This window comes from Saccopteryx bilineata, chromosome 9 (genome assembly GCF_036850765.1).
Source record: "Saccopteryx bilineata isolate mSacBil1 chromosome 9, mSacBil1_pri_phased_curated, whole genome shotgun sequence".
Taxonomy (NCBI): Eukaryota; Metazoa; Chordata; class Mammalia; order Chiroptera; family Emballonuridae; genus Saccopteryx; species Saccopteryx bilineata.
Window position 1 is genome coordinate 20,163,929 of NC_089498.1, and position 27,286 is coordinate 20,191,214.

Here is a 27,286-nt window from a genome sequence, read left to right on the forward strand (position 1 = left end):
CAAGAATAAGAAAATTTATATATAAAACCATAGTACTATTATTAAACTAAGAAAATTGCCTCACCAGGCGGTAGCACAGTGGATAGAGTGTCGGCCCGGGATGCAGAAGGATTCAGGTTTGAATCGCTGAGGTTGCTGGTTTGACTGCGGGCTCACCAGCTTGAGTGCGGGGTCACTGGCTTGAGCGTGGGATCATAGACATGACCCCATGGTCGCTGGCTTGAGCCCAAAGGTCGCTGGCTTGAGCAAGGGGTCACTGGCTTGGCTGGAGCGCCCCAGTCAAGGCACATACGAGAAAGCAACCAATGAACAACTAACTAAGGTGCCACAATGAAGAATTGATGCTTCTCATCTCTCTCCCTTCTTGCCTGTCTGTCCCTATCTGTCTCTATCTGTCCCTTTCTCTGTCTCTCTTGCTTAAAAAAAAAAAAAAAAGAAGAAATTAATAATGTCAGGCATTATTTAGTATCCAGTCTGGATGCAGATTTCCCCAAGAATATTTCTTTCAAGACAAAGTTTAGTCAAAATTCATGCATGCATAATATTTGGATTATGTTTCTTTAAATCTAGAAGAATCTGTTTCCTGCTCCCCCCATTTCTAAAAAAAAGAAAAGTATTTAAGAATGTTGACATTTTGAAGACTCCAGGACAGTGACCATATAGCTATCCATATTCTGGATTTGTCTGATGGCTTCCTCCTGGCACGATTGAATTTGTTTCTCTGTCCCCTGGTTTCATGTAAACTGAGAAGGAGGTTAGCAGCTTGACTGAGTTCAGGCTAAATGCTTTTAGAAAGAAAACTTTAAAAGTGTAGTTGCATCCTTCAGGATGCAGCACCTCAGGAAGCATGTGGGCATCCAATTGTCTCTCTCTCAGCAATGGTCAATTTGATTTTGATGGCAGAGATCTCTTCTGATTTTCTTTTTTAGTAAATAGAACAGTGGAGGGTTATAGTCTCAAAAGTTTAGTTTAAAGAAGAAAGACTCCCCATATCCTCATTGGCTCTGTTTGAACATCAAATTTGTCTCAAAGTGTTGTAAGCTAACCTGAGCCTAAAAGTGCTTATCTGTTTCTTCACTTCTACCCCTTCTTGCTTCTCTCTCTCTCTTCCCCTTCTGTAGCCATATCTATTGGAACAAGTTGGCCCTGGGCGCTGAGGATGGCACCATGGCCTCTGCCTCAGGTGCTAAGAAGAGCTTGGTTGCTGAGCAATGGAGCAACGCCCCAGATGGGCAGAGTATCACCCCCTAGTGGACTTTTGCTGGGTGGATCCCAGTCGGGGTGCATGCAGGAGTCTGTTTCTTTGCCTCCCCTCCTCTCACTGAGTAATAAAAAAAAGAAGCCCTACTGGGTACTGTTTATTTCTTTACAAGTGTCTTCTGAGAAATGTACTTTTACTGCTCCCTGTTCTATAGAGAGACCGATGGCCACATTGAGGAGTGTGTGTAATGCTGCACAGCTAACTAGGTAGACAAGATCTGAACCCAGGCTGCCTGTATGCCCTGCTAGGTGCTTAGGCACAGGGTCTTGGAATAAGAGAATAGGGAGACACTCCTTGACTTTTCTTTTTCTATACAGTAATAACCATTTATTACCTCATGGTTTCAATGGGTCAGGATTTGGGAGTAGCTTAGCTGGGCACTCTGGCCTAGTATCTCTTATGAGGTTGTGGTCCCCTGAAGCCTGGACTAGGGTGGTGGCTTCACTTCCTTGGGGCTCATTTGCCTGTTTGGAGAGTGGTATTGCTGGTTGTTAAGACCCCAGTTCTTCCCCCACTTGTAGACTTTTAAGGATCTTTTTTTTCAGATTACAAGTGTTATTTTATAGAAATATTTGGAACTCATCAACCCCTTGAGTGAAACTGACTAAAATAGCAAGAGACTCAAAAAGATTTGGAGAGCTCCATTGCAGAGAAGAGAGGTTAAGGGAAGGGAGCAATGCTTAGAACTTGAAAATGTGAAGGGTACCTGGTTTCTACTTTATTATATAGGTCCTTGAATTGATCCAGGCTTTTTTTTTTTTTTTTTTTTGCTAAATTCTTAAAAGGGCTGTGTCTGTTTCTTAGGTTTGGACAGGCTTTTTAGTCGGGGGAAATTGTTTCTAGGAAGTGCTCATGGAGATACTTATGTAGACATACCCTGCCTTATTCTAGAAAACTAGTGAAATAGTTTATGATAATACAGTAGCAACTAAGAGATAAAATTAAGTGGTGAGCGGGGGAGTTTTGTGGCATTTTCCTGCTCTGGCTTTATCGGTTGTGGGGGAGGCACGGAAGGACTGCACACCCTTTGGAAATCCTCACAAACACTGCTCTCCCTTGGTCGTTGTTGACCAGCCCTGAACTGGAGGTTACAGGTTCTGAGCAGTAACTGGATGGAAGCTGCGTGATGCGGCCGGGTGTGGTGGAGGGGTTGGATGTGTGTGTAGAAGTTCCCAGCCCACCTCCTGGTGTGCCCACACTGCTGACTTCACCTAGTGCTCTGGGAAGTGTGTGAACCGAAGCTGCCTCCCACCTCAGTCACAGGGCCGGGCGTCGACAGGTCTCTCCTCCCACGACTAACCCCTGGCCATGCGACTGTGGAGCTGACTTGCTTGTATTAAACTTTTATTGTTTAAAAACTTTTTCCTTATTTCAAAGTGAAACATTTTCAGGGTTGAAAATAACAACAACACTTTTTAACACAAATAAGAAAAGAATGCGCCATGAAATCCTTCATCTAGCGATGACTCCTGATGACATCTCAGGGGCTCCTGACCTGTTTCCTTTTGTCACAGTTCTCGACCTGGGCAGGGGATGCCGCTCGGAAGAACCGCTTTCTTCCTCTGCACGCCATCAGCTTCTCTCTTTCTTTCTTATGGTCCTGCAAGTATGAGCAAACATACAAATAAGTAATGTCGAAATTATGTAGTTAACCTAATAACCTAAAATGTTTAGAAAAGAGAGTGCAGCCTTCCCCGCCAGCCTCCTACAGCAGTGGCGACAGACGTGTTCCTTCCCATTCTCTTCTCCATGCCCTAGGACAGGTTTGAAGACGCAGAGAAACGTTGCCAGGGGAGCCAGAGGAGGAGAGTGGGAGCTTAGAAGTTACAGAATCTTAACTCCGGGGCGTTTGCTTTCTCCTATCCATGTTGCCTTTTGTGTCCAACAGTGGAGAACACGCAGCTGACTCTGAACCTGCAGACGGAGAACAAAGGCGGTGTTGTCTCGGGCGGGGAGCTGACAATTTTCCTGGACGGGCCGACTGTTGATCTGGGAAGCGTGCCTAATGGCAGTGCCATGACAGACGGTGAGTGCTGCCCTGCTCCTGGGTGTGGGGGCAGGGGGTGTCCAGAGTTTGGTCCTCTACCAGGTCCCTGGGTTTGGGAACGGCTCGGCCAGCCCTGGCCCATCGCTGGTCCCGATTCTTTTTAGCAACCACAGCAAGATCAGAATCATGGCATGATTTTACAAGGACAGCTTTCTGATAAAGGACCAAAATAAATGTCAAGTCTTTCTAAGTGTGTTGTTTGGTTTGAGAGCAGGGAAAAACATCTTTTCATCCCACATGAGCTTTGGAAAATAAAATGTCTTTACTAAATATTTCTTGGGCCCTTTTTTTTATCCTAATACAGTTAAGCTTTCTAGGGAGCTGGAGGGTGTCTTTTATGAGATGCTACTGGTCGGGGAAGGGGACTCTGTCTTAGAGATTCTAGCAAAATACAGACAGAAGCAGGGAATTTGGAGACTGTATCCCACTCTGCCCTGAATGTGGGCAGTTTGTTTTTTTGATCTAGTCTGAAATTAGTCACCTTTGGATCTAGCAGGAAATTATTTCATGAAGTCTGAAATGGGTTGGGTTTCTCCATAATTTTTCTCATTAAGTGTGATGTAACTAAGGCTCTCTCCAGGCCCAAAACAGGCTTTCTGTAGCTTCAAGGGGGTGAAATTTGAGTTCTAATTCAAGAGCACTCGGCGAATGGTTGGGCCTTGACTTGAGAATCCTCCCTCAGCCGGACCGAATGGTGCTTGGGTACTTTTGGTGCATGGAGAAAACCAGCACGTATATAGGTAATCGAGCACCTACTGTGTCCTGGGTCTCGTACCGGCTTCCAGCTAGATGGCAGGGGCAGAATTCACCTGGTGGCTTCTCCCAGGAGCAACTATAATTGTGACAAACGCTCTGAAGGAAAGGTGGTGGGCGATATGAGATCCTTGTACCCGGGGCTCTCATCTACATTGGAGGGGGCAGGGAAGGCTTTTCTGAGGAAGCTGAGACCTGCTGGAGCATGAGGAGTTTAGACAAGGGTGTGGGGGAAGGGGTGGCTGAGTGAGAGGTGGAGTCCCAGGCGCAAAGGCTGAACTGGGAGTGGGCTTGGCCTGTGGTGGGAGCAGCAGTGGCCGGGGGGCTGGATCGCCGGGAGCAAGGACAGTGGTGGGAGGTGAGGCCGCAGAGGCAGGCTGGCTCAGACCACCCAGCCTGGAAGGCCTTGCTAAGGATTTTGAACCCCTTCCTAAGAAGCAGGAAGCTGTTGAAAGGTTTTTAGCAGAACAGTATCATAATTTGGTTTAAATTGAATTGGATTTGGCTTTTTCAAAGCTCTCTGGCTGTTAGATGGAGAAATGCCCCAATTCCTGCCCCCGTTTTGCATGGTCAGCATTTGTTCTGTTTCACGTGATGGCTGAAGTTCATGTAATATGTCAGGCAACATGCTTGTAAATGCCTTAGACATTCTTAAAGGTCTTGGAGAGAAGAGCTGTTTCCCAGGTTTGAGGCCCACTGTTTCATGGCCCTGATCAGATTCCACCTGGCTGTCCCTATTTCTTCTCATGCTAGTGGCTGCAGCTTGCTTGACTAACGGTGTCCCACTTTCTTGGGCGACTCTAATGCACAGGCAAGCTCTATTCCTGCAGCCACATCTCTAACAAGGGTTGAGCTTCTCAACGTTTGTCTTTTCTTGTCATGAATCTCCTTTCTAGGATCTCAGCCAGCTACGAGAGAATCCGGCGGGACAGCTGTCACTCCAGAGAACCGGCACCAGTCCCCCAGCACAAACTGCTTTGGAGGGAGATCCCGGTAAGACCCTCGAGGATAAGGAGGAGCCTGGAAGGTGCTTAGAGCCATTGAAAACACACTGGCAAGTGGCAAGCAACGATTCATGTTAGCAACTAGTGGAAATTTCCGGAGAGTGTATAACCGACTCAGTGTGTTAAGGAGGCCCAGAGGGGAGTACAAAGCTCAGGATTCTCGGAAGGGTCAGGGGCTGCCTGTCAAAGATTTGGAACTGGCTAAGTTGGTTGTTTGGATAAGAGGAGCTGCTGAGCAGAACTTAACTGCTTTTTATACCTCAAGTGCGGCGGGCACAGTTACCTGCCAGGATACACACAGAGGTGCTCAGAGCAGTGCTTCTTTGTGTGTGACATTTTCTGTCTGACTGTTTCTGCTTTATGGGGGGATCCGTGGTTCCCTTTGGAGTGTTGGTTAAGACCTCCCGCACTTACAGTCAGAGTTACATTATACTTGCTATATGGATCATGGATGACTTTCTTTTATTTACTGACATGCCCATCTCATACCTGTGTTCACGGTACAAACTCCCAGGCAGGAGAGTAGTTTTAAGTGCATTAGGGAGACAGGGAGGGGTTTGCAAACCTGTTCTTACTGTTTATGACAATGTACAAAATGCCCAGGCTTTTTAAGGAGAAGAATCATATGAATGTAGTGTGTAAATCTTTGTTAATTTGTAGAGAGTAGGTGAATACTGGTAAAATCTTCCCAAACAAAGCCCAGGGTGTGGGGGAAAGTGCTTGGAGAAGCAGTATGAGTTCAGCCAGTACCCACAGCATCTGGAAAGACTTCCTCCGAGGACCGAGGACAGCCACTGGCCTCTCTGGACTGGGTTGCTCGGGGCGACTGTGAGGTTTCAGTCCCTGGCAGGTGTCAGGAGCAAGAGAGGGTTGGGTGTTGGATCTTCCGTCTCTGGTGTCATTGTAAGCCGAGGTGTGTTTCCTTGCCCTCTGTTCTCCAAGCTTCTGCAAAGGTGTTACCCACACTCCAAAGACCAGTTGCCCATTTCTGTGACTCACGAGGCGACCTGCAGTTGGGATAAATAGTCAAGTCTCACAGCATAAAAACTGACAATGTAACTGGCAAATCTGTGTCCACCAAGAAGCAATGACACCCAGAACTAGAGAAAACAGTCCCTCCCGTGGCGAATAGCTGGTGGAGAGGAACACCTTGGCATTTCACTCTGAGAATGATGCCTTCTTAGCTCTGGCGCTGTGGACCGCTGCCTTGGCCTTTTAGCTGACTTGGAAAGTTTGTGTCAATCGACTGATACACATATTTGGAAGAGGGAGGCAGAGTCCAGCTTTAAGTTTGGACTTAAGTTCTTAATCTATTTATTGCTCTCTGAAGTTCTCTAGTTGATTGACCTTGAAATTCATACACACTATCCCTGTAGGCTGTCTTTGTTGTTTGTGTCAAGGATTATTGGTTGCTAAACCAGCTGCCAGACTGCCATGGAACATCGAATGCATTTTTGCCATGACACTGGTAGACATTCAATGCTAGTTAATTATTGGTGGGCAAAGTGCCTTCCAGCTGTTCTAAACTGCGCAGGAGTCCTCCTCCGTCTGCCTAGCCCCTGCAGCCTTTTCTGTGTGTGGCCTCTGAGTTTTCACAGGCCTCGGCCGTCTAAGTATTGGTTCGGTGTTCACATGGCACACTTTTGAAAGTATCACCCGAAGGCAGTATTTTCTGTGTCCCTGAGAACCCCTTTCTGCACCGCTGCTGGGCAGTGTGCCTGCGCAGATGGGAGCAGGGTAGCCGACTGGGTAAGAGCACTCCCACTACAGCTTGCTATTTGATATTGCACAAGTCACTAAACCTTCTGGTGCATCAGTTTTCTCAGGTGTAGAGTGGAGTCTACCTTCCCCAGGGTCATTATAGGAGTTAATAGCTAGCATGTCAGTCTGAGGGCCTTGCACACTGGGAGTGCTCGGTGAAAGTTGTGGGGGTTTCTTTGCTCTGGAGCCTGCCTGTTGCACCCCCTGCCCACACTCCTACCTCTTCCCCCAGCCTGGGAGGTGTGACATTACTGATGCATTCACATCAGTTAATGGGTGATGAATCAAACCTTCAGGGTTCAAGGACAATCCTCCGCTGCCCTTGGTTTGCTGGGGCAGAGAGAGTGATGGGCTTCTGTCTGTTGCCTCCTAGACTAAATATTTAGCTTTCAGTGTCTGAAGGATAGGTTTTTCTTGGACTTGGGTGTTATTCACCATGATCAAAGGTGCTCTGGTGTGCCCGTGAAGGTGAAGACTGCAGTGTCCAAGCAGCCTTCTCTCCTCCCCCCCTGCCTTATTAAGCCGTGGAGCTGGAACCGTGGAAAGGTTTTACTCTGGGGGATCGTCTACCCAGGTTTAGCGAGCAAAGGCACTGTTTGCTGGTCAAGGCCTCCTCGCTCCATTTTTCAGTGAGATCTTGCCCACTCTGTAAGAATAATCGAGTGAAACATCTCTAGCTACTTTATCATCTTGTCTGCCACGTGGAAACCCCATGTGTTTGCCACCAAGAATTCACATGGCATAAATTTTTTTGCAGACAGACCGTTATTAGTATACAGTCAGTGGGTCTGGACGATTGAAGAAAGAGTTACTCTCAGAAATTGTTGTATAGTCCTATAATAAATTATTGTCCCATAGTAAAAAATGGGTGAAAGATAGATACATTAATATGGTGGAATCTCAGAAACATAACACTGAACAAGAGAAACAGATCACAGTAAAAATCATGCAGTACGATGTAATTTATATAAAGTTAAAAAAAGTAAACTTAAAATTATATATATTTTTATTTATTTTATTTTTTAAATTATATTTATTTTAATTTATTGTGTTTACATAAATTCAAGTGTCCCACCTAGTACATCCCTCCACCCCCGTGTTCCCCCCAACCTCCCACTTGTCCCCCTCCTCCAAATGCCCTCCCCCCTTCCCTCCAGGATTTACTTTTATGCTCTCTATAATGCTTTGTTATGTATAAAATTGTATATATATATTTTATTTATTTATTTATTTATTTTTGTATTTTTCTGAAGCTGGAAACGGGGAGGCAGTCAGACAGACTCCTGCATGCGCCTGACCGGGATCCACCTGGCACGCCCACCAGGGGGCAATGCTCTGCCCATCTGGGGCATTGCTCTGATGCAATCAGAGCCATTCTAGCGCCTGAGGCAGAGGCCCCAGAGCCATCCTCAGCACCCGGGCAAACTGCTCCAATGGAGCCTCGGCTGCAGGAGGGGAAGAGAGAGACAGAGAGGAAGGAGAGGGGGAGAGGTGGAGAAGCAGATGGGCGCTTCTCTTGTGTGCCCTGGCCGGGAATCGAACCCGGGACTCCCGCACGCCAGGCCGACGCTCTATCACTGAGCCAACCGGCCAGGGCCATATATATATATATATATATATATATATATATATATATATATATATATATTTATATTTATGAATACCTTTATAGGTAGTAAAACTATAAAAAGCAGAAGGGAGTAATTAACCCTGAATTCAGGAGAATGGTTCTCATTGGGGAGATGGAGATGGGTATAATGAGGAAAAAGCACACAGAAACTTACATGTGCCAAGAAGTTAATTAAAAAAAATTTTTTTCCATTGATTTGAGAGAGAGAAAGAGAGAGAGAAGCATCAACTCATTCCACTTAGTTCCCTTTAGTTGTGTAGTCATTGGTTGCTTCTCATGTGCTCTAACCAGGGATCACACCCACGACCTCGGCATGCTGAGGTGACACTCTATCCACTGAACCACCCAGCTGGGGCCAGGAATATTAATTCTTAGCATGGGTAGTGGGTCCTCCACCGTTCATCTTACTGTTTTTCCTTAAACTGAATATATTCTAATATATTCTTTTGTTTACATAGTATAGTTCACAGTAAAAAATAGAGTGTCGCACACCCACCTTAGAAAAATGAACTGCCATGGAGAAATTGTTTGCGACTGAGGTAGACAGATTGCAGAGCCTAGGATTTCTCCAGGCTCGATAATGACCGCTCATTTCTCTTTTGCCCAGTGTACGTAGGTAGCAGTGTAGCTGATGATTCTAAGTCGGTGCTCCACATTGGCCTTGCTTTCTGGGAATTCAGTTTGGGAGGCGGGGGAATGGGTTCCAGATGAAAGCGGGTCACTGCCAGACATGTGTCAGAGCAGCACTAACCTTGGTGGCCTGTGAGGGCTGGTCTAACAGCATTTGGTGTTTGAATGGAGTGGGTCTATTACATGGCATGCCCAGGTTTCTGTCTGTTAGTGTGCCACCCTGCCCTGTGTCCTCAGCCAGGGTTCCATATCCTACTAGTGGAGAGTGCCCGGGGTGTCATGGAGCCCCTGGGAGAGAGTGTGCTAGCTGGCATGAGGAGTACCCACCACACCTTTTAATAATCCCCTAGTGCTTATTTGATTTTACTGGAATGAGGGCTGGTTTTGGGAATGATGCCTAAGTCAATCCAGGTTTTGAAGATCTAATAATGTGTGCCTGGTCTGGTGCACACGATGTACAGGGCTTGCCGAAAGCACCTTCCACAGCGAGTTCACAGTCTTTGTGATGCACTAGATGTGTATGGAACTGGCCAATAAAACTGAGTGCTCAGAGAGAGAGGAGATCAGTGGCGAGGGAAAGTGAGGGGGGAGTGGGACGGGAGTGTGCAGAGAGACTGTTGTCCACTGTCCGCTGTTCAGTACAGTACCTGAGGGACTAGTGGCGGCAGCTAACGTGTGAACTAGAGAAGCTAACAGCAGGAAGTATGTGGAGGGAGGAAGAACTCAGCAGCGGGGATCCGAGCTGGTGCTGGCAGCTCTGTTCAGTTAGGGCAGAACTAGTTGTGAAATTCCAGACGGAAGAGTGGAAAGCCAGGATGTCTAAGGCCCTCTGTTGTTTGCTGGTTCTTAGCATCTGTGATTTCCCCACCTCCCCAGCTAGTATGTGAAATCTGGGTGAAGGTGAAGTCAAATGATGGATAGAACCCATAGGACTGTCTCCTAGTGATGCTGCTACTCCGTGCTCAGCCTGAAGATTTCTTCAGACTTGAATAACCTCTCCTTAGTCTAGAATCCCTGTAGATTTTCCAAAGTCATACAGGGACAAAAAAGTGGAAGAAAGCGTTGAATTTGCTTTTAGGTTCATGAACTTTTTCATTAATAGGTCTGAAAACTGAAAGGGATCTCGGTGAAGAAGCTGCACGTAGGGGCTTATAGAACGGTTAATTTTACAGTATGTGTTTAAGTTATTTTGTATAAGAGTATGTGTGAATGTGCATGAATGTGTGTGCATGTGTGTACGTGTGTGTTTGCTGAAGGGCTGGAGACCTTAAATCTGTATGTCCATCATTAGCTGTATTGGTCAGAATCTGTGTTTTAACAAATTCCTCCCACCCAGCCCGTGACTTTATTACACAGAAAAGTTTTAACCTCTTAGAGAGTTGTCCTCTGCCCTCCTCCCTTCTTTTTCTTTTTGTCTTGCTTTGATGAAAACATATCAGATTTATTGCCTCCTTGGCCTTGGCACTACTGACCTCTGAAGATTTAAAAGAGGTATAATCTTGGAGACTTATAGAGCCCCAAGGCCTCTGGTGAGCTCTAAATAGCTCATCAGCTGTGTCTGCAGACAGCCTAGCCCAGAAAGGAAAGAAAAATAAACTCTGTCGGGCATGGTTCTGCTGGGAACGCTGCTGGGAGTCCTGGGGGCCCAGGGCTATTGGGAAGCACAGCTAACTGGGAGGGCGGGACAGGGACTGAGCCTTCGGGCTCCGGGCCACTCTCTCAGGGATTGTTGGCTACCAGTGACTCCTTCAGGTGAGCTGACTAAAAGCTACTTGATCTGGGATTGCAGTTATTTGGAGATGCCACCCTGTCAGCATGAAACTCAAGTGAGCCCGTTGACAGTTTCCATTCAGCCTTCCACCCTACAGCTTGTACTTGAAGTCTGGCTGTTACAGCCTCATTGCGGCTGCTGGGGAAGAGGAAGAAGTAAGGAAAGGAATGATGAGCTGAAGGAATCATTTATTCATTCAGTGACAACTGAGACACAGTCCCTGCTCACAGGGAGCTGATGGCACTCTCTTCTGAGCGGTGGCTTACATGGAATAGGACTGAGACTATGGAGACTATGGGCAAGAGCCCGACTGCATTCTCAAAGCCAGGTGTTGGAGAGTAGTCATAGAGCTTAATTATACATTCTTTTATACACTAATTTTATTATTATTATTATTATTATTATTATTTTTTTTTTTTAGAGAGAAAGAAGACAGGAAGGGAGAGAGATGAGAAGCATCAACTCGTAATTATGTCACTTTTAGTTGTTCATTGATTCTTTTCCCATATGTGCCTTGACCTGGGGGCTTCAGCTCAGCCAGTGACCCCTTGTTCAAGCCAGCAACTTTGGGCTCAAGTCTGTGACTATGGGATCATTTTGATGATCTTATGCTCAAGCTGGTGACCCCGGTTTCGAACCTGGCACCTCACTATCCCCAGTAGATGATCTATCCACTGCACCACCACTGGTCAGGCTTAATTTTTTACTAATTGAAATCACACATTATGCATTACTATACATTTGTTTATTCAGGACTGTTTATTTCACAGGTATTTATTGGTCATTTCTTTATGAGCCAAGAGAGATGTGGTATGTGTCAGAAAACTGGTGAGGAACTCTTAGAACTACATGGAAATAAGGCAGAAATCTGCAGTTGAGGCAGTATTTGTTCCAGAAACATGAGTGCCAGGCTCCAAGCTAGGCTGTGGTAAGAAAAAGATAAAAATGGTCCCTGACATTGGCATGGGACTGTGGCATCTAGTAAGAGACAGATACTGGGTGACAATTACAGTTTGGTGTGACGAACACCTCAATAGTGGTCAGTACACATGCAGGAGGAAAGTAGTGGAAAGTTTACCTAACTCCAGCTCACATGTCTGAGCTATACTCTGTAGGAGTTTGCAGACCAGTGAAGTGGGGGTAAGGGAAGTCACTCCAGGCAGAGGGTACAGCCTGGGCAAAAATAAGGCTGGGTAAGAGACCTTGGCATATTCGAGGAAATACTAATCATTTGGTAATGTGGATATATAGGATACTCAGCATGATAGCTATGGCAAATTATGGCTCACAGACCAAATCCAGACTGCCATCTTTTTTTGGGGTCTGTTTCTGTTTTCTTTTAAAGAGCAGTGTTAGGTTCACAGCAAAATTGAGCAGAAGGTACAGAAGTTTCCCATATGCTCCCTGCCCGCATACACACAGCCTCCCCTGCCATCTGTATCCTGCACTGAGGTGGGGATGTACATATGTTATAGTGATGAGCCTACATTGACACATTATTTTCCCCTAAAGTCCTTAGTTTATATATGGTTCACTTTGGGTGTTGCACATACTATGAGTTTTGACGAATTTATGTAGACATTTATCACTATTATAGTGTCATGCAGGGTAGTTTCACTGCCCTGGAAATCCTCTGTGCTGAGCCTGTCTTTTCTTCCTCCTTAACTCCTGGCGACCACCAATCCTTTTTTTAAAAAATTAATTTTAAAGAGATGACATTAATCAGGGTACACAGGTTCAGAGAAAACATCTCCAGGTTATTTTGACATTTGATTATGTTGCATACCCATCACCCAAAGTCATATAGTCTTCTGTCACCTTCTATCTGGTTTTCTTTGTGCCCCTCCTCTCCCCCCACCCTCTCCCTCCCCCTCCCCTCCTCCCTGGTAACCACCACACTCTTGTCCATGTCCCTGAGTCTCATTTTTATGTCCCACCTATGTATGGAATCATATAGTTCTTAGTTTTTTCTGATTTACTTATTTCACTCAATATAATGTTATCAAGGTCCATCCATGTTGTAAATGATCCGATGTTATCATTTCTTATGGCTGAGTAGTATTCCATAGCATATATATGTACCACATCTTCTTTATCCAGTCATCTATTGAAAGGCTTTTTGGTTGTTTTCATGTCTTGGCCACTGGACCACCAATCCTTTTAAAGTCTCCATGGTTTTACTTTTTCTAGAATGTCATATGATTGAAATTATTTCATGTACAGCTCAGATTGGCTTCTTCAACTTATTAATATGTATTTAACCGGCCCTGGCTAGTTGTCTCAGTGCTAGAGCATCAGTCTGGCATGTGGAAGTCTCAGGTTCGATTCCCAGCCAGGGCACACAGAAGCACCCATCCACTGCTCCCTCCACCCTTCCCCCTCTCCTTCCTCTCTATCTCTCTCTTCCCCTCCCACAGCCAAGGCTCCATTGGAGCAAAGTTGGCCTGGGTACCAAGGATGGCTCCATGGCCTCCGCCTCAGGTGCTGGGATGGCTCTGGTTGCAACAAAGGAACGCCCCAGATGGGCAGAGCATCGCCCCCTGGTGGGCATGCCGGGTGGATCCCGGTCAGGCATGTACCGGAGTCTGTCTCTCTGCCTTCCCGCTTCTCACTTCAGAAATAGAAAGAAAAATAAATAAATAAAAGAAAAATAATATGTATTTAAATTTCCTCCATGGCTTTTCATGGCTTGATAGCTCATTTCTTTTTAGTGCTAAAGAATATTCCATTGTCTGGATATATGTACCATTGTTTATCTGTTTACTTATTGAACAACATCTTGGCTGCTTGAGTTTGGCAATTACGAATAAAACTTCTATAAACATCTGTGTGCATGTTTTTCTGTGGACATGTTTTCAACTCCTTTGGGTAAACACCAAGGAGAGCAATTGCTGAGTCGTATGGTAAGAATATGTTTAGTTTTATAAGAAACTGCCAAACTGTCTTTCTAAGTAGTTGTGCCATTTGGCGTTCTTACCAGCAGCGAATGAGAATTCCTGTTGCTCCACACCCTCACCAGCATTTGGTGTTGTCCTGTTTGGATTTGGGCCATTCTGATAGGTGTATGGTGGTATCTCATGGTTTCTGCATTTTCCTGATGACGTGATATGGGGAATCTTTTCATATGCTTATTTGTCATCTGCATGTCTTTTTTGATGAGGTGTCTGTTCAGGTCTTTTGCCCATTTTTTTAAATTGAATTTGCTCCTTTTCTATTGTTGTGTTTTATGAGTTCTTTGTATAATTTGATTAATGCTTCTTTATCAGATGTGCTTTTTGTAATTCATTGTTTTCTCCCAGTCTGTAGCTTGTCTTATTCTCCTGATCACCTGTTTTTTAAGATAAAATTTTACTTGAATACAGCTATCCTCATTCATTTACATATTGTCATGACTACTTCTTTGCTACAGTGACAGAGGTAAGTAGCAGTGAGTGAGACTGTATATGGTCTACAAAGCCTAAAATGTTTGCTATTGGGCCCTTTACAGAAAATTTGCTGATCCCTGCTGTAGGAGATAGTGAGAAGGTAAGACCGGTTTATAAACGGTCTTTTATGCTTTACTGAGGAATTCAGATTTCATTCTTTGGAGATAGGGAACCACTGAATTTTGAGTGAGTGAGGGCATGATGTGCTGTTTCTGTGGTCAGCTATTCAGGAAAGCATCTGATGGGAGAATTTGATGTTGAATCAGTTAGGATTTGTTGCAGAAAACATAAATCACTCTAGGTATTTTGAGCAGAAGGGGATTTAATATGGGAAATTAGGTATTTACAGAAGTCATTGAATAGGCTGCAGGAACAGAGTTGAGCCTTTCCCCACCCTTGGTTTCAAGGTCACACACAGCCCTGCAGGTGCAATCCAGATGTCAGGAAACTGCTCCAGCCCCTATAACCACTTGACATGCAGAAGCTGGTATGTAGGCAGGGAAGTGTAGGGTCTGCAAGAGCCCCTGCTTGTCATCACCACCACAAGGAAAATGGTCTCTGCCTTCCTCCTGCTCTCCAAATCTCCTGCAAGACCTTCCCATTGTTGCACCCTAAGTCACTTCCAGAACCTAGCTGCAGGGGCGTCTGAGAGGCATCTGGCCCTTACAGTGAGTGGGCAGGAGAAGGGAGGTTTGTGGAATAGCAGAGGGTATCTGACACAGTGAAGGCTCAGACTGGAATCAGGGACCAATAAAAGGACTGCTGTAGGAACTGATGAGGTGGGAGGTAATGACTAGCTGGGCGTGGTGGAATAGAGAGGAGACAGAACTACCTGAGAGGTGTAATCATCGAGCAGGACTAAAGAGACGGGTGAAGAATGAAGAGGAAGAGTGGGGACTCCCAGGCTCTTGGACTGAGCAAATGCAGGAGAGAAGGAGCTTACGAAGCCGTCACTTGAAAATGGCATCCTGAATAATGGTTGGGATTGGTGTTTAGTAGGCTCCATGGAACCATGGTCTGTGTGCCCCTGGGGCAGAGTTGATCCTCTGAAAGTATATCCACAGGAGGAGGAATAAAAGCCAAACTTAAGAGATACAGAGTAAAACAAACGTATTCCTGACACTGGACAGCAGGGCCCGCATAAGGGTCACCACAGTCGAGGGCACCGGAGTGGTATTTCTACTTTAATCAGATTTTTATCTGGGTTTTAGGACCTCTCAGTCCTAGAAAATTGTGATGGAAAGGGAAAGAATTTAGAAAGAAGCAAAGAGAAAGAGTGTGGGTCTAGTAGAAATACCTTTTTAATCATGGGAACTTGGGCAGCTTGAGTACGTGGTGATGAAGGACCAGACCAGAACTGATTGCAGATGCTTTGGACAGATATGGATGGCAGGGAGAAGGGTTGCTTAAGCCATGTAGCTGTGGTTTGGTTTGATGAGGTCAGACTTTTCATTTAGGATTCTGTTGGCAATCAGTGCCTCTTTTTGAAACCGCCAAGGCTGTGGAGGTGGAGAATTGGGGTTTGGTTTTGACTGTCTTTATGATGGCGTACCCAATAGCCTACACAGAATGGCCCCTTTAAAACACTGAAACAAATCTATATTTAGATTTTGCATTAGATAAAAATTGTCGTGGAACTAAAATACAGAATATATGTTACCTTATGTATCACATGTCTCTGGGCTTTCTGAAGTTATTATGTAGCCTTAACTTTTTGAAAGTACATGAGGATATTTGTATTAATTTTCTTTGGGCTTCCTGTTCTCATGTCCATTTATGTATCAGTTTGCTTCCTGCTGGCATTCACCTCTATAATTCTGCTGTGATTACAGCCACAGAGGCCTACCTGACTCATCTGCAGATCTAACCTTGTGGACTAGTCTTTTCTAGAAACATTCTTTGCTTTAGCTTCTACAATAATGAGGAATCCCAGAGTGTTTCTCTTTTTTTTTTTCTGGTTTTATTATGTAAAAAGTAAATTTGATCCTTGAAAAAATAGGACTGTATCACATAACAAGATGTAGTATTAAATAGAGTAGTCAAGAGAGGTGTCATTGAGAAGGTGACCTTTAAACAAAGATTTGAAGAAGGAGAAGGATTTAGCCATAAGGATATAGGGGGAAGAGTGTTTGGACAGAGGAATGGCTGTTACATGGAGGCTAAGATGGGACTGTGCCTTTGGAGTTGAAGGAGCAGCAGGGAGGCCAGTCTGGCCGGAGTGGAGGGAGGGACGGGAAAATAGGAGATGAGGGTAGTACTAGGTCAGGCCAGACCACAGCTGTGAATATCTGCTGTATGTTTTTCAAGGTTATTTTATTGGGTCCACAGTACAAATTTGAGATATGTCTTCTGGGCAAACTGAACTTAAAATTAATTATTTTTATTGATTTGAGAGAGAAACTTTGAATTGTTGTTATACTTATTTATGCATTCATTGGTTGATTCTTGTATGTGCCCAGACTGGGGATCACATCTGCAACCTTGGCTAATTGGGGCGGTGCTCTAACCAACTGAGGTAACTAGCCACCGAAATTGAACTTTTTATCCTTATTATTTTTAAATGCTTTTTCTCTTAACATTATTTGGTCTGAGCAATAAGAAGGAACAGCCCTGGCCGGTTGGCTCAGTGGTAGAGCGTCGGCCTGGCGTGCAGGAGTCCCGGGTTCGATTCCTGGCCAGGGCACACAGGAGAAGCGCCCATCTGCTTCTCCACCCCTCCCCCTCTCCTTCCTCTCTGTCTCTCTCTTCCCCTCCCGCAGCCGCAAAAGGATACCGAGAAGTATTTGGGGGCAAAGGAAATGTTCTATGTCTTGATTGTGATGGTGGTAATGTGATTGTGTGCATTTGTTAAAACTCATTAACTGCACCCTTAAAAAGGGCGACTTTACTGTATGGAAATTATACCTGAAGTTTAGAAATCAGTCTTAAAATTTTGTTTTGACATTCGCACAGCTATCCCGACTTTCTTTTGTTTTGTATTTACTTAGCTTCTTGTTTCCCCCATCAACCTTTTTGGTCCTTATATGTTAGATGGTGTTTCTTGCAACCGTATTTAACTGTTTTTTTAAGAAACTAGTATGTAATGATATTGAAATACATGAATTTAACCGGCTTTAATGTAGGCATACTTTTCATTTTTCTCATTTTACTGTTTATGTTAAAATAACATTTCTCTCCTGTATATTTTCTTAACTCAAACAAAATATTAAACTATGGACAAGATGTGAGAGAGAAATGACTGAGAATGAATGTCTTTACTAAAATACCAATAAATTTGTCTAACTTGAAAAATAAAGAAAGAAACCAGTATGATGACTTCTTTCAACTCTCATGGTGATCCATTTATGTTTCTTGTAAGTTTTAATGTCTTTGGAGTTGTTTTCATCTCTTGCCTTTTAATTCCTGTCTCACGTTCTTTGTTTCACATCTTCTTTGGTTTGCTGATTATTTGACAGTGGAGTATAAAATTCTGCATCTAATGGTGCAAAGAGAACAAGAATTGTCCACTGGCTTGCTGTCTTAAGATTTTCTGTTTGGTTTTACTCTGAGTTTTATAGCATGTCTACGGGGCTGGGCCTTCTTGGCTTATGGTATGGCCTTTGAAGATGCAGTTTTTTCTTTTTTTAAAAAAAAATTTATTCATTTTAGAGAGGAGAGGGAGAGACAGAGAGAGAGAAGGGGGGGGGAGGAGCTGGAAGCATCAACTCCCATATGTGCCTTGACCAGGCAAGCCCAGGGTTTCGAGCCGGCGACCTCAGCATTTCCAGGTTGACGCTTTATCCACTGCGCCACCACAGGTCAGGCCTGAAGATGCAGTTTTTTAAAGACAAAATGACAAAAAAAAACACCTTTAAATGATATTAGTGAAAACCTAAGATGTGGTATGAATAATTGATATTTTGTGAAGGAGAAGGGAGATTAGGACCAGGTTGGTTTTGCTCTCTTTTTGTGTATTTTTAATTTTACTTTAAAATTTTTGCCTTTAAAAAAAGATTTTAAAAAAAGCTTTATTTTAAATTAAATTATACTATTTTGGTTATACTTAGAAAATAATAATGAGTTGAGGAGTTACTTCTTCCTCTTCCATTTCCTTTGGGGAGGCGTGCAGGGGTGGTAGTGCGGAGTTCTTGACACCATATCAGAGGCGTCTGTGCCTTACTCATCTCTGTGTCCCCAGCAGGGCCTAGAAGAGTTCCTTGCTGCACGTAGCAGCAGCTCAGTAAATATTTGCTGAGATGAAAGAATCTTGTGTTTCTGCTACTCACTGGCCAGAGCTGTGGGGTGGGTCTTGCTATGGTTTACATTCCTTGGTGCTCCTACCCTTGAGAAGCAATGGTTTCAGGGGCCCAGGGTGTAGGGAGCCTTTATATCAGGACTGCTTGTGCTTTCCAAGGCTTAGCCTAGCCGCCAAGCACGTGGTGGGTCCCCACTGCCCGCTCAGTCACTGAAGAATTCATCTGGTTTTTTTCTCCATGGTTGAAATGTTCATACTGAACCCTTTTCATGGACTGTTTTTTTTTCAAATCTCTGTAACTTTTAAGGCAAATATTGGAATTAGAGATAAGTTGTCATGTAAATACATCTTGTTTGGAAAAAGAACGTGTAAAGTTCGTGTGCCTGAACTCTACCAGAAAAGAATCTTACCCTCTAAGAACAGAAATATCTCACTCACAGATAGCTTTTCCGATTCCCAAGTGATTGTTGAATCTTAGAAATGTGTCTCATAAAGGACTTTCAGATCACAGAAATGCTGCCCCTTTGAGATGAGTACTGATTCTATAGGGCAATGCTGTCAGTGTATAAGTCCCCCTAACTAGAGTACAGTAGGGGGAGCAGCAAGAATTCAGGCTGAGGCTCTTACCTAACTATATATTTGAGAGTTAATATCTTTTGTGGAAGTTGACATTTATTTGTATTGAAAGGATATATTCATTTTCTATGGAGGTGTAACAAGTAACCACAAACTCAGAGCTTAAAACAACACCATTTATTAGGTCATAGTTCTGTAGGTCAAGTGTTTGGTACAGTGTGGCCACTGGATTGTCTAGTCTGGGTCTCACAAGGCCAAAATCAAGGTGATGGCAGAACTGCATGCTTATCTGGAAACTCTAAGGAAGAATTTACTTTAAAGCTCACTAAGGTTGTTGGCTGAATTCAGTTAGTTGTGGTTGTGGGATTGAGGTCCCCATGTCTTTGTTGGCTGTCATCAGGGACTCTCTCAGCTCCTTAAGGCCACCCACATTTTTTTTTCATTGTCCCTCCAATCTTCAAGCCAGCAAGGGTGTGTCAAATCTCCCTCATGCTTCAAATTTTTCTGATTTTCTCTCCTGCCCTCTATATCTGTCATCTGCCAGAGAAAGCACTCTGCTTTTAAGAAATTATGTAATGAGTCAGGCTTGCCTGGACGATCTCCCTTTCTTGAGGTTGACTGTGCCATGTAACATAACATAATCAAATGTGTGACATTTCATTATATACACTGGTTGTAGGGACTATGGTGGGGTATCTTTGGGAAGAGGGTCATCTTAGAAATTCTGCCTACCAGAGAAAATACAGTATCTTCCTTAATCCCCATGTTTAATCACTTTACTGTTGGGGCTGCTTGAAATTACTGTTAGAACAAAAACAAAACTCAGGTCAAGTAAAATTTGGTTGGATTTGGAGATTGTCTTGCAATTTTAGTATTGAGCATGTAGCACAACATGAGTCGAATAAAATAATGTTTTTATATGACGTGTAAGGCTAGCCTTTTTAGAAGACAGTTGCTCTGGCCCTTGCCAATACCTGGTGGATCACGGGCTCCATCCTGTGGCATGGATGTCATTGTTTAAAGGGTTGGAGAAGACGGAGTGAAGTGACTGGGTTGCAGAGAACAGAAGAGGTATTGGAGATTGCTTTTTTTTTTTTTTAATTTATTTCCTTTTTTTATTTATTATTTTTTATTTTTCTGAAGCTAGAAACTGGGGAGAGACAGTCAGACAGACTCCCGCATGCGCCCGACCGGGATCCACCCGACACGCCCACCAGGGGCGAGGCTCTGCCCACCAGGGGGCAATGCTCTGCCCCTCCGGGGTGTCGCTCTGCCGTGACCAGAGCCACTCTAGCGCCTGGGGCAGAGGCCAAGGAGCCATCCCCAGCGCCCGGGCCATCTTTGCTCCAATGGAGCCTTGGCTGCGGGAGGGGAAGAGAAAGACAGAGAGGAAGGAGGGGGGGGGTGGAGAAGCAAATGGGTGCTTCTCCTATTGCCCTGGCCGGGAATCGAACCTCGGTCCCCCGCACGCCAGGCCGACGCTCTACCGCTGAGCCAACCGGCCAGGGCCTCCTTTTTTTTATAGAGACAGAGAGAGGGATAGATAGGGACAGACAGACAGGAACAGAGAGAGATGAGAAGCATCAATCATCAGTTTTTCGTTGCAACACTGTAGTTGTTCATTGATTGCTTTCTCATATGTGCCTTGACCGTGGGCCTTCAGCAGACCGAGTAACCCCTTGCTCGAGCCAGAGACCTTGGGTCCAAGCTGGTGAGCCTTGCTCAAACCAGATGAGCCCGCGCTCAAACTGGCGACCTCGGGGTCTCGAACCTGGGTCCTCCGCATCCCAGTCCAACGCTCTATCCACTGTGCCACTGCCTGGTCAGGCCCAAGTGTGCTTTTGAATTTGATAGCTTGCTTCTTTTATTCATTCAGGAAATATGTTCATATGCCACTAGGGGGCCAGGCACCTGCTGTGTGCCAGTTCTGTGAAGGGACACAAAGCAGACATGGCCCTGCCCTCATGGACCTTAGTGGAGAGAGACATTACATCAACACACGAACAAATAAATGATTACAAACAATTGCCATAAAGGGAAAGATTGGGATACTGTGTGAGAGGATGCAGTGGGCTTGACTGCGGCCTGGGGCTGAGGGACATTTAGACCAAGTTTGGATCAGGAGCCGGCTGGGTAAAGGAAGGACGTGCCAGGAGAGTGGATCAGCAAAGGCTCTGACTTTCCTCAGGAGGAGGTTAGAGGGATGTTTTGAGAAATATCCATTGAACATTGTCTTTTTGAAGCTTACCTCTCTCCCACTTTCATGACTTGTTGTGTCAGAATACTTAGAAGTAACAGCCCAGTCTACTGTCACCCCCTGTAGCTGCCCTGATATCTGTCATCCTCAGACTTCAGGGTCCCATGGAGCCCTTTCTGGTCTGGGGCTGTAGCACAGGGATGCTCTGAGCTGGCCTAGGTTCAAACAAGATGTGAGCCAGTAGGAGGAAATTTAGAGATACCCTTCTGGCCTACCTGTGTAAGCGGGAGCCCCACGCAGATTCCAACTGTAAGTCAGAGGAGGTTGATGACCCATGACGCTCATCTCGTAAGCTGTGACAGCATTCTGTGCCTTTGTACCATCTCAGGCCATAGGACAAATAAACCATGGGCTGCCGTCTATGTTCAGGGAACCTCTAGCCATCACTGTGCACCCCAGAGGGCGGGGTGGAATGGGACAGTGAGCACTTCACCTGAACTTCTGCTCTCTCTCAAGTTTGTCTGGGTGGGTGTTTGAGCATTCTTTTCTTTTTTCGGGGGGCAATTAGTATTGTTACTTAATTGATGTTTTAACCCATGAATGTGATATATCCTTCTGGCTATTAAGGTGACTTAATTTATCTTTTTGCCTGTGTGCTCAAGTTTAATATTTTATAGACTGAACATTTGTATAATACCATAATGAATGCGGATAGTAAGAATAACTTTAATTTTAGTTTCTGAAACACAATTTGAGCATTCTTTTCAATTAAGCCCAACATACAGCCTGGAATTAGATTAGGTGAGTCAAATTTTATTATATATTCTCTCCTAAGATGCCTTTTTTAGTCTCATGAAGCTGCCACCATTGAGAGGGTTGTTCTTGCTGTAGGTTGGGCTCAAGTAAATCATGTCTCTTTCTGTAATGGAGAACGGACTTGGCAGCAATTTTATTTTTACCTTTCCTGTCATTTTGGAGGCTGGCAGCAAAGGTAGGGCGTGGAATGGAGCCGTAAATTACCCCTGGAATGACTAGAATGGTCCCATTTTAGCTCAAAATTGTGCCTTTCCCTTTTCACCTCTCCTTTCCATCCCCCTCCCTTTTTTCCCTAATCCGTGTGTGAATTGAGGAGGGCGTAGGTGGGAGCAGGTTTGCTTATTGGTGCCTCTCTGAATGGCAGAAACCGTTCCTCTTCCCATCACTGCTTCCCATTTCTTCACTGTGCTTCTATTTTAAGTGCCTGTTTTTTGCTGGTTCTGTCTTGCTGGAGACTGGCCCAGCCTCACTTAGTTTTGTTTCCATGCTGCTATTAAAAGACAATACCCAGTTAAGAGGCCTCAGAGGAGGGGTGGGAGCCACCCTCTGGGGTCTAATCATCCAGGCAAATATCCCTGCATTGGAATGTGACAAGAGTTTTAAGTTTATGAGGTAGTTTTAATTTATGCCTCTTTTTTTTTTTTTTTTATTAATGGAGAAAAACCCACTATTACTTGTTGTACCTTGAAACTTCTCTTGCTGAGTTTGAAGACTAACAGGGCTGAATTGAGGTCAGAGAACCTTCCTTTTCTATCCTGGGCCTCTTTTGCCAAGATAGAAAACTATGCTTGTCACTGGCATTCAGTCAGCCATGAGTTCTTGACATTTGGGAGGGACATGTCTCCAGTCTTTGAAGAGTCCTTATATTTATTAATACAGAGTGAATATTGCCTAAATCACATTTTTATCAAGGTTCTTGTTTTCTGTCTTTTTATTTTTGAAAGCATATTCTTATGCCATAACTTACTTGTCTTTTAAAACCTTTTGCTCATGTGATGAACTGTTTCCTGCTGGCTGAAATACACAAATTGCTTTTCAAAATTAAGTTAGGTTTATTGAGGTATAACTTACATACAGTAAAATTCACTCTTTGCAGTGTATAAGTCTGTGGGGGTTTTTGAAAAAATGTTTATTGATTTTAGAGAGAGAGGAAGAAGAAGAGAGAGTGAGAGAGAGAGAAAAGAGACACAGGAACATTGATCTGTTCCTGCACGTGCCCCGACTGGGGATCAAACTGGCAACCTCTGCGCCTCAGGACGACGCCCTGACCAGCTGAGCCACCGGGCCAGGGCAGGTCTGTAGATTTTGACAAAAGCATACAGTCTGGTAACCACTGCTATAAATGAGATAGAGAATGTCTTATCTCCCCAAAAAGTTCCCTTGCACCCCTTTGTAGTCAACCCCTCCTTCTACCCCCAGCCACTGGCAAACACTAATCTGTTTGTTTACTTATTTATTTATTTTTTTATTCAGTGAGAGGAGGGGAGGAGAGAGACAGACTCCCACATGCGCCCCGACTGGGATCCACCCAGCAAGCCGACCAGGGGATGATGCTCTGCCCATCTGGGACGCTGCTCTGTTGCTTAGCATCCGAGCTCTTCTTAGCATCTGAGGCAGAGGTCATGGAGCCACCCTCAGCGCCCAGGGCCAGCTTGCTCCGTTTGAGCCATGACTGAGAGAGAGAGAGAGAGAGAGAGAGAGAGAGAAGCGAGAGGGGGAGGGGTGGAGAAGCAGATGGGCACTTCTCTTGTGTGTCCTGATGGGAATCGAACCCAGGACATCCACACACCAGGCTGATGCTCTACCACTGTGCCAACCTGCCAGGACCTAATCTGTTTTCTTTCCCTACAGTTTTGCCTCTTCCTACATGTTATAGAATTGGAATAATGTATATACTACGCAACTTTTTGTGTCAGTCTTCTTCTACTCAGCATGGTGCATTTGTGATTCATCTATGTTGTTGCATGTATCAGTGGTTTGTTCTTTTTGTTTTCTAAGTAGTAGTCCACTGTATGGATATACCACAGCCTATCTGGTCATTCACCATGTGAAGGATTTGGGGTTGTTTACAGTTTTGGAAATTATGAATAAAATCACTGTAAACATTGCCTATAGGTTTTACATAAACATATGTTTTCATTTCTCTTGGGTAAATACCTAGGAGTAGGATTGCTGGTTTATATGCTAAATGCATGTTTAACTTTATAAAACACTGCTGAACTGGTTTCCAGAGTGTCTGGACCATGTTGCATTCCTTCCAGCAATGTCTGAGAGTTCCAGTTGCTTTGCATCCTTGTCAGCACTTGTTAACTGTCAGTGTCCCCTACCCACTCTAAAAGGTGTGTAATGTTGTATCACTGTGGTTTTACTCTGTATTTCCCTAATGAGGAATGATGTTGAATATCCTTTATGTGCTTATTTGCCATTTGTAGATCATCTCTGATGAAGTGGCTGTTGAAATCTTTTGATTATTTTTTGTATTGGTTTGCTGTTTTCTAATTACTGAGTTTTGAGGGTTTTAAAAATATATTCTGGATATAAGTTGTTCATCAGACATGCATTTTACTAATATTTGCCCCCAGACTATGAATTATCTTGACAGTGTCTTTAGAAAAACAGGAGCTTTGAATTTAATGAAGCTACCAACTGCTTTTTAAAATCAGTTTCCACATAAATAGACTTACCAATCTCAAATTCTGAGTTACCACCAAATTTTGAATTTCACTTTGTAACTTAGCAGAAAATTTTGTGTCTGGCTCGTGAGCCATCAGTTTTTTCAGCTCTTCATTTTCACTTGTGTTACCAGTGCCAGGACTGGCTTCATTTTTATTAGCACACAAATAAAATTTGTTTGTTGAATTACTCCACGTGAAGTATTACATACGTGATGACGGTCAACCAAGCTGTACGGGGGTGACGATGCCAGGTTGTCGTCTAGGCTCCCTAACCAGCCAGATAGCTCCGGCACCTCAGCGTGGGAGGGTGGGGTGGAAATCGTGTCTGAGCCAGATTACAGCCCACTGCCTCTCCCTGGGCTGGGAGCTCCTTGAGGCCAGGGATGGTGTTGGTTGGGTTGCCAGACCCAGCTCAGACCCCAGAGCTCAGAAAATAAGGCAGAATGGAATTCAGTGGCCTTCATGAGGAGCAATGCAAGATGTCCCAAGGAATCCAACCAAGGTCCTGGCTGTCAGGGTCAGCTGAGGACTGAGGCCAACACTGAATGTCAAAACTTGCATGTCAAGGGACAGCCCCGAGACTGGTCCTGGGGACCTTACCTGCATCTGATCTACTTTCAGGAGCTGGAGAGAATCCTAGGGCCCCGGTCTTCCTGGCCACTGCTCAGGAAGCCTCAGTTTCTGAGGGAGGCACCTAGGTGAGGGCACGCCAGCGTTGAGAGGGGCAGGCTGTGAAGAGAGCTGAATGTCTGTGACTAGGTGACTTGAAACCATTTGTGAGTTTCGCTGCTCCCCTTTCTCTGACTGCCCGGGCGGGGGCTGCATAACTTCCCTGTGCCCCCAGCCCTCAGACGGTGGCGATAGGGCCAAGGTTGAAGTCACCGGCAGAGCTGAGGCCAGGCTGTCTGTGGTGGAGCCCAGCTCATCCCCACCCCACCGCCCGCTTTTGTCCTGATACTATTTTGGCTTATGGTGTGTGGTTTCAGCATTTGGGCCAGCTTTTAATCATGACACAATCCCATCTTTTAAGGCTTGAGAGAGTCCTCCAAGAGAGGAAACTGCTGAAGAGATTTTCCTGAAACATTGAGGCCTTCTCTTCCTTTTGAGAGTCTTTATTTTAAAGGTAATTCAAGAGGAAAAGGTGGAAGCTCCAGATTCAGGGCAAAGGAAGACCTGCAGGGAGGGTCGGTCCATTGGTGTATGTGGCGGCCAGGGGAGCAGGGGTGGCCGGGGCCTCAGGCGAGGCGACGGCAGTTCACGCAAAGTGGTCCCAGCTGCCCCTGGTTTATGGGCTAATCCCAGCTCCGCTCCAGCCTGTCATTCAGGGGAAGCTGCTATCATTAGTGGTTAAACATTTCTGAGAGTATTCTCTCTCGACTCTGACCGCAGGCCCTTTCGGGGATGGGAGGGAGGAGCCAGGAGAGTAATGGAACCCACCCTGTTTCGTGCCCTGCTTGCTCTGCTGAGGTACCAGCCTGGCAACTGGCCGTAATCATGGGCTTGTCAGAGCCCTTGTGTGTGACAGGCCTGAGGCTGCATTTTCCGCGCTGCCCACACGGCCTGCCTCTCCTTGGGCGACGCAGCCCTCTACCGTGGACTGAGTATCAAATCAGAGAGACTTTTTTTGTCCTTTTAAGGGGATTCTTGGCTGAAATAAGCCCTCCATTAACCAATTTTATCTCTCTCCAGCTCTCTGCCCTCCACACATATGCACACATTCACCAGTGGCTAAAGCCTGAATTTCCCTTTGGAACTTGTCTGTACCCGTTTCTGCTTTCGATGAGGAGTTGAGGTAAAATGCTCAATGCTAACATTTCTTCTCATGAAGTAGGGACTTTGAAATATTTTTCTTGACTGAGGTGTGGTTGACAACTTTTGATTTATGAAATTAGCTCAGGGAAAAATAAGATGGAAAAAGAGAGTTCAAATTAAATCTTTATTTCCATAGCTCAGTTGTGCCCTCTCTCTCCATTTTTAACTGCCATACAGTCTTTAGGTAAGAAGGACTCCAGGGTTTGCTAAGTTTCTTGTTTTTGTTTTTCAGTTGTGTGGGCCCAAGAAAAAACATTTTTTTTTTCTTTTTAAAAACCTGTTTTCTTCCTTTCTCGGAAGGGTACATAGCTCAACGAAGAAAGCTAGGAAAATTTAGACCAGCACAAAAGGGAAAGCTAAAGGCATCCATATTTTCAACACCCAAAGATAATCACTGTTAACACTGTGGCTTTTGTCCCTCTTGGAAAAATTGGTTTCTTGTGCTAGGGAAGGTAGTGGTGGAGGCACTTCTTATTCTCCTAGGAACCTTCTGGTTTTTTGTGCTTCAGGCTTGTCCCAAAACACAGGGCTAGTGTCTGACCAGCAGAGATGTTCTGGTGCTTACAGCTCTTCCAAGTGTGGGGAACTTTCTGTTAGATCTTCAGCCTCGCCGTTGGCTAAGTGACTAGCGAAGGAACCACTGGGGACGGATTCAGCTGAAGTCCAGGCCGCACACCCAGGTTGCAACCAAAGA

At 44.9% G+C, this 27,286-nt stretch overlaps 1 protein-coding gene across 3 annotated transcripts in view; it reads left to right on the top strand.

Moving 5' to 3' along the window:
* WWP2 (WW domain containing E3 ubiquitin protein ligase 2) overlaps nt 1-27,286 on the top strand; it is a 153,729-nt gene that overhangs the window by 62,529 nt on the left and 63,914 nt on the right. For all 3 annotated transcript variants that reach the window (XM_066242088.1, XM_066242089.1, XM_066242090.1), the window contains exons 5-6: nt 3,150-3,287; nt 4,958-5,054. In XM_066242088.1, the coding sequence (XP_066098185.1) occupies nt 3,150-3,287; nt 4,958-5,054 (235 nt within the window). The remainder of the gene's footprint in view (nt 1-3,149; nt 3,288-4,957; nt 5,055-27,286) is intronic.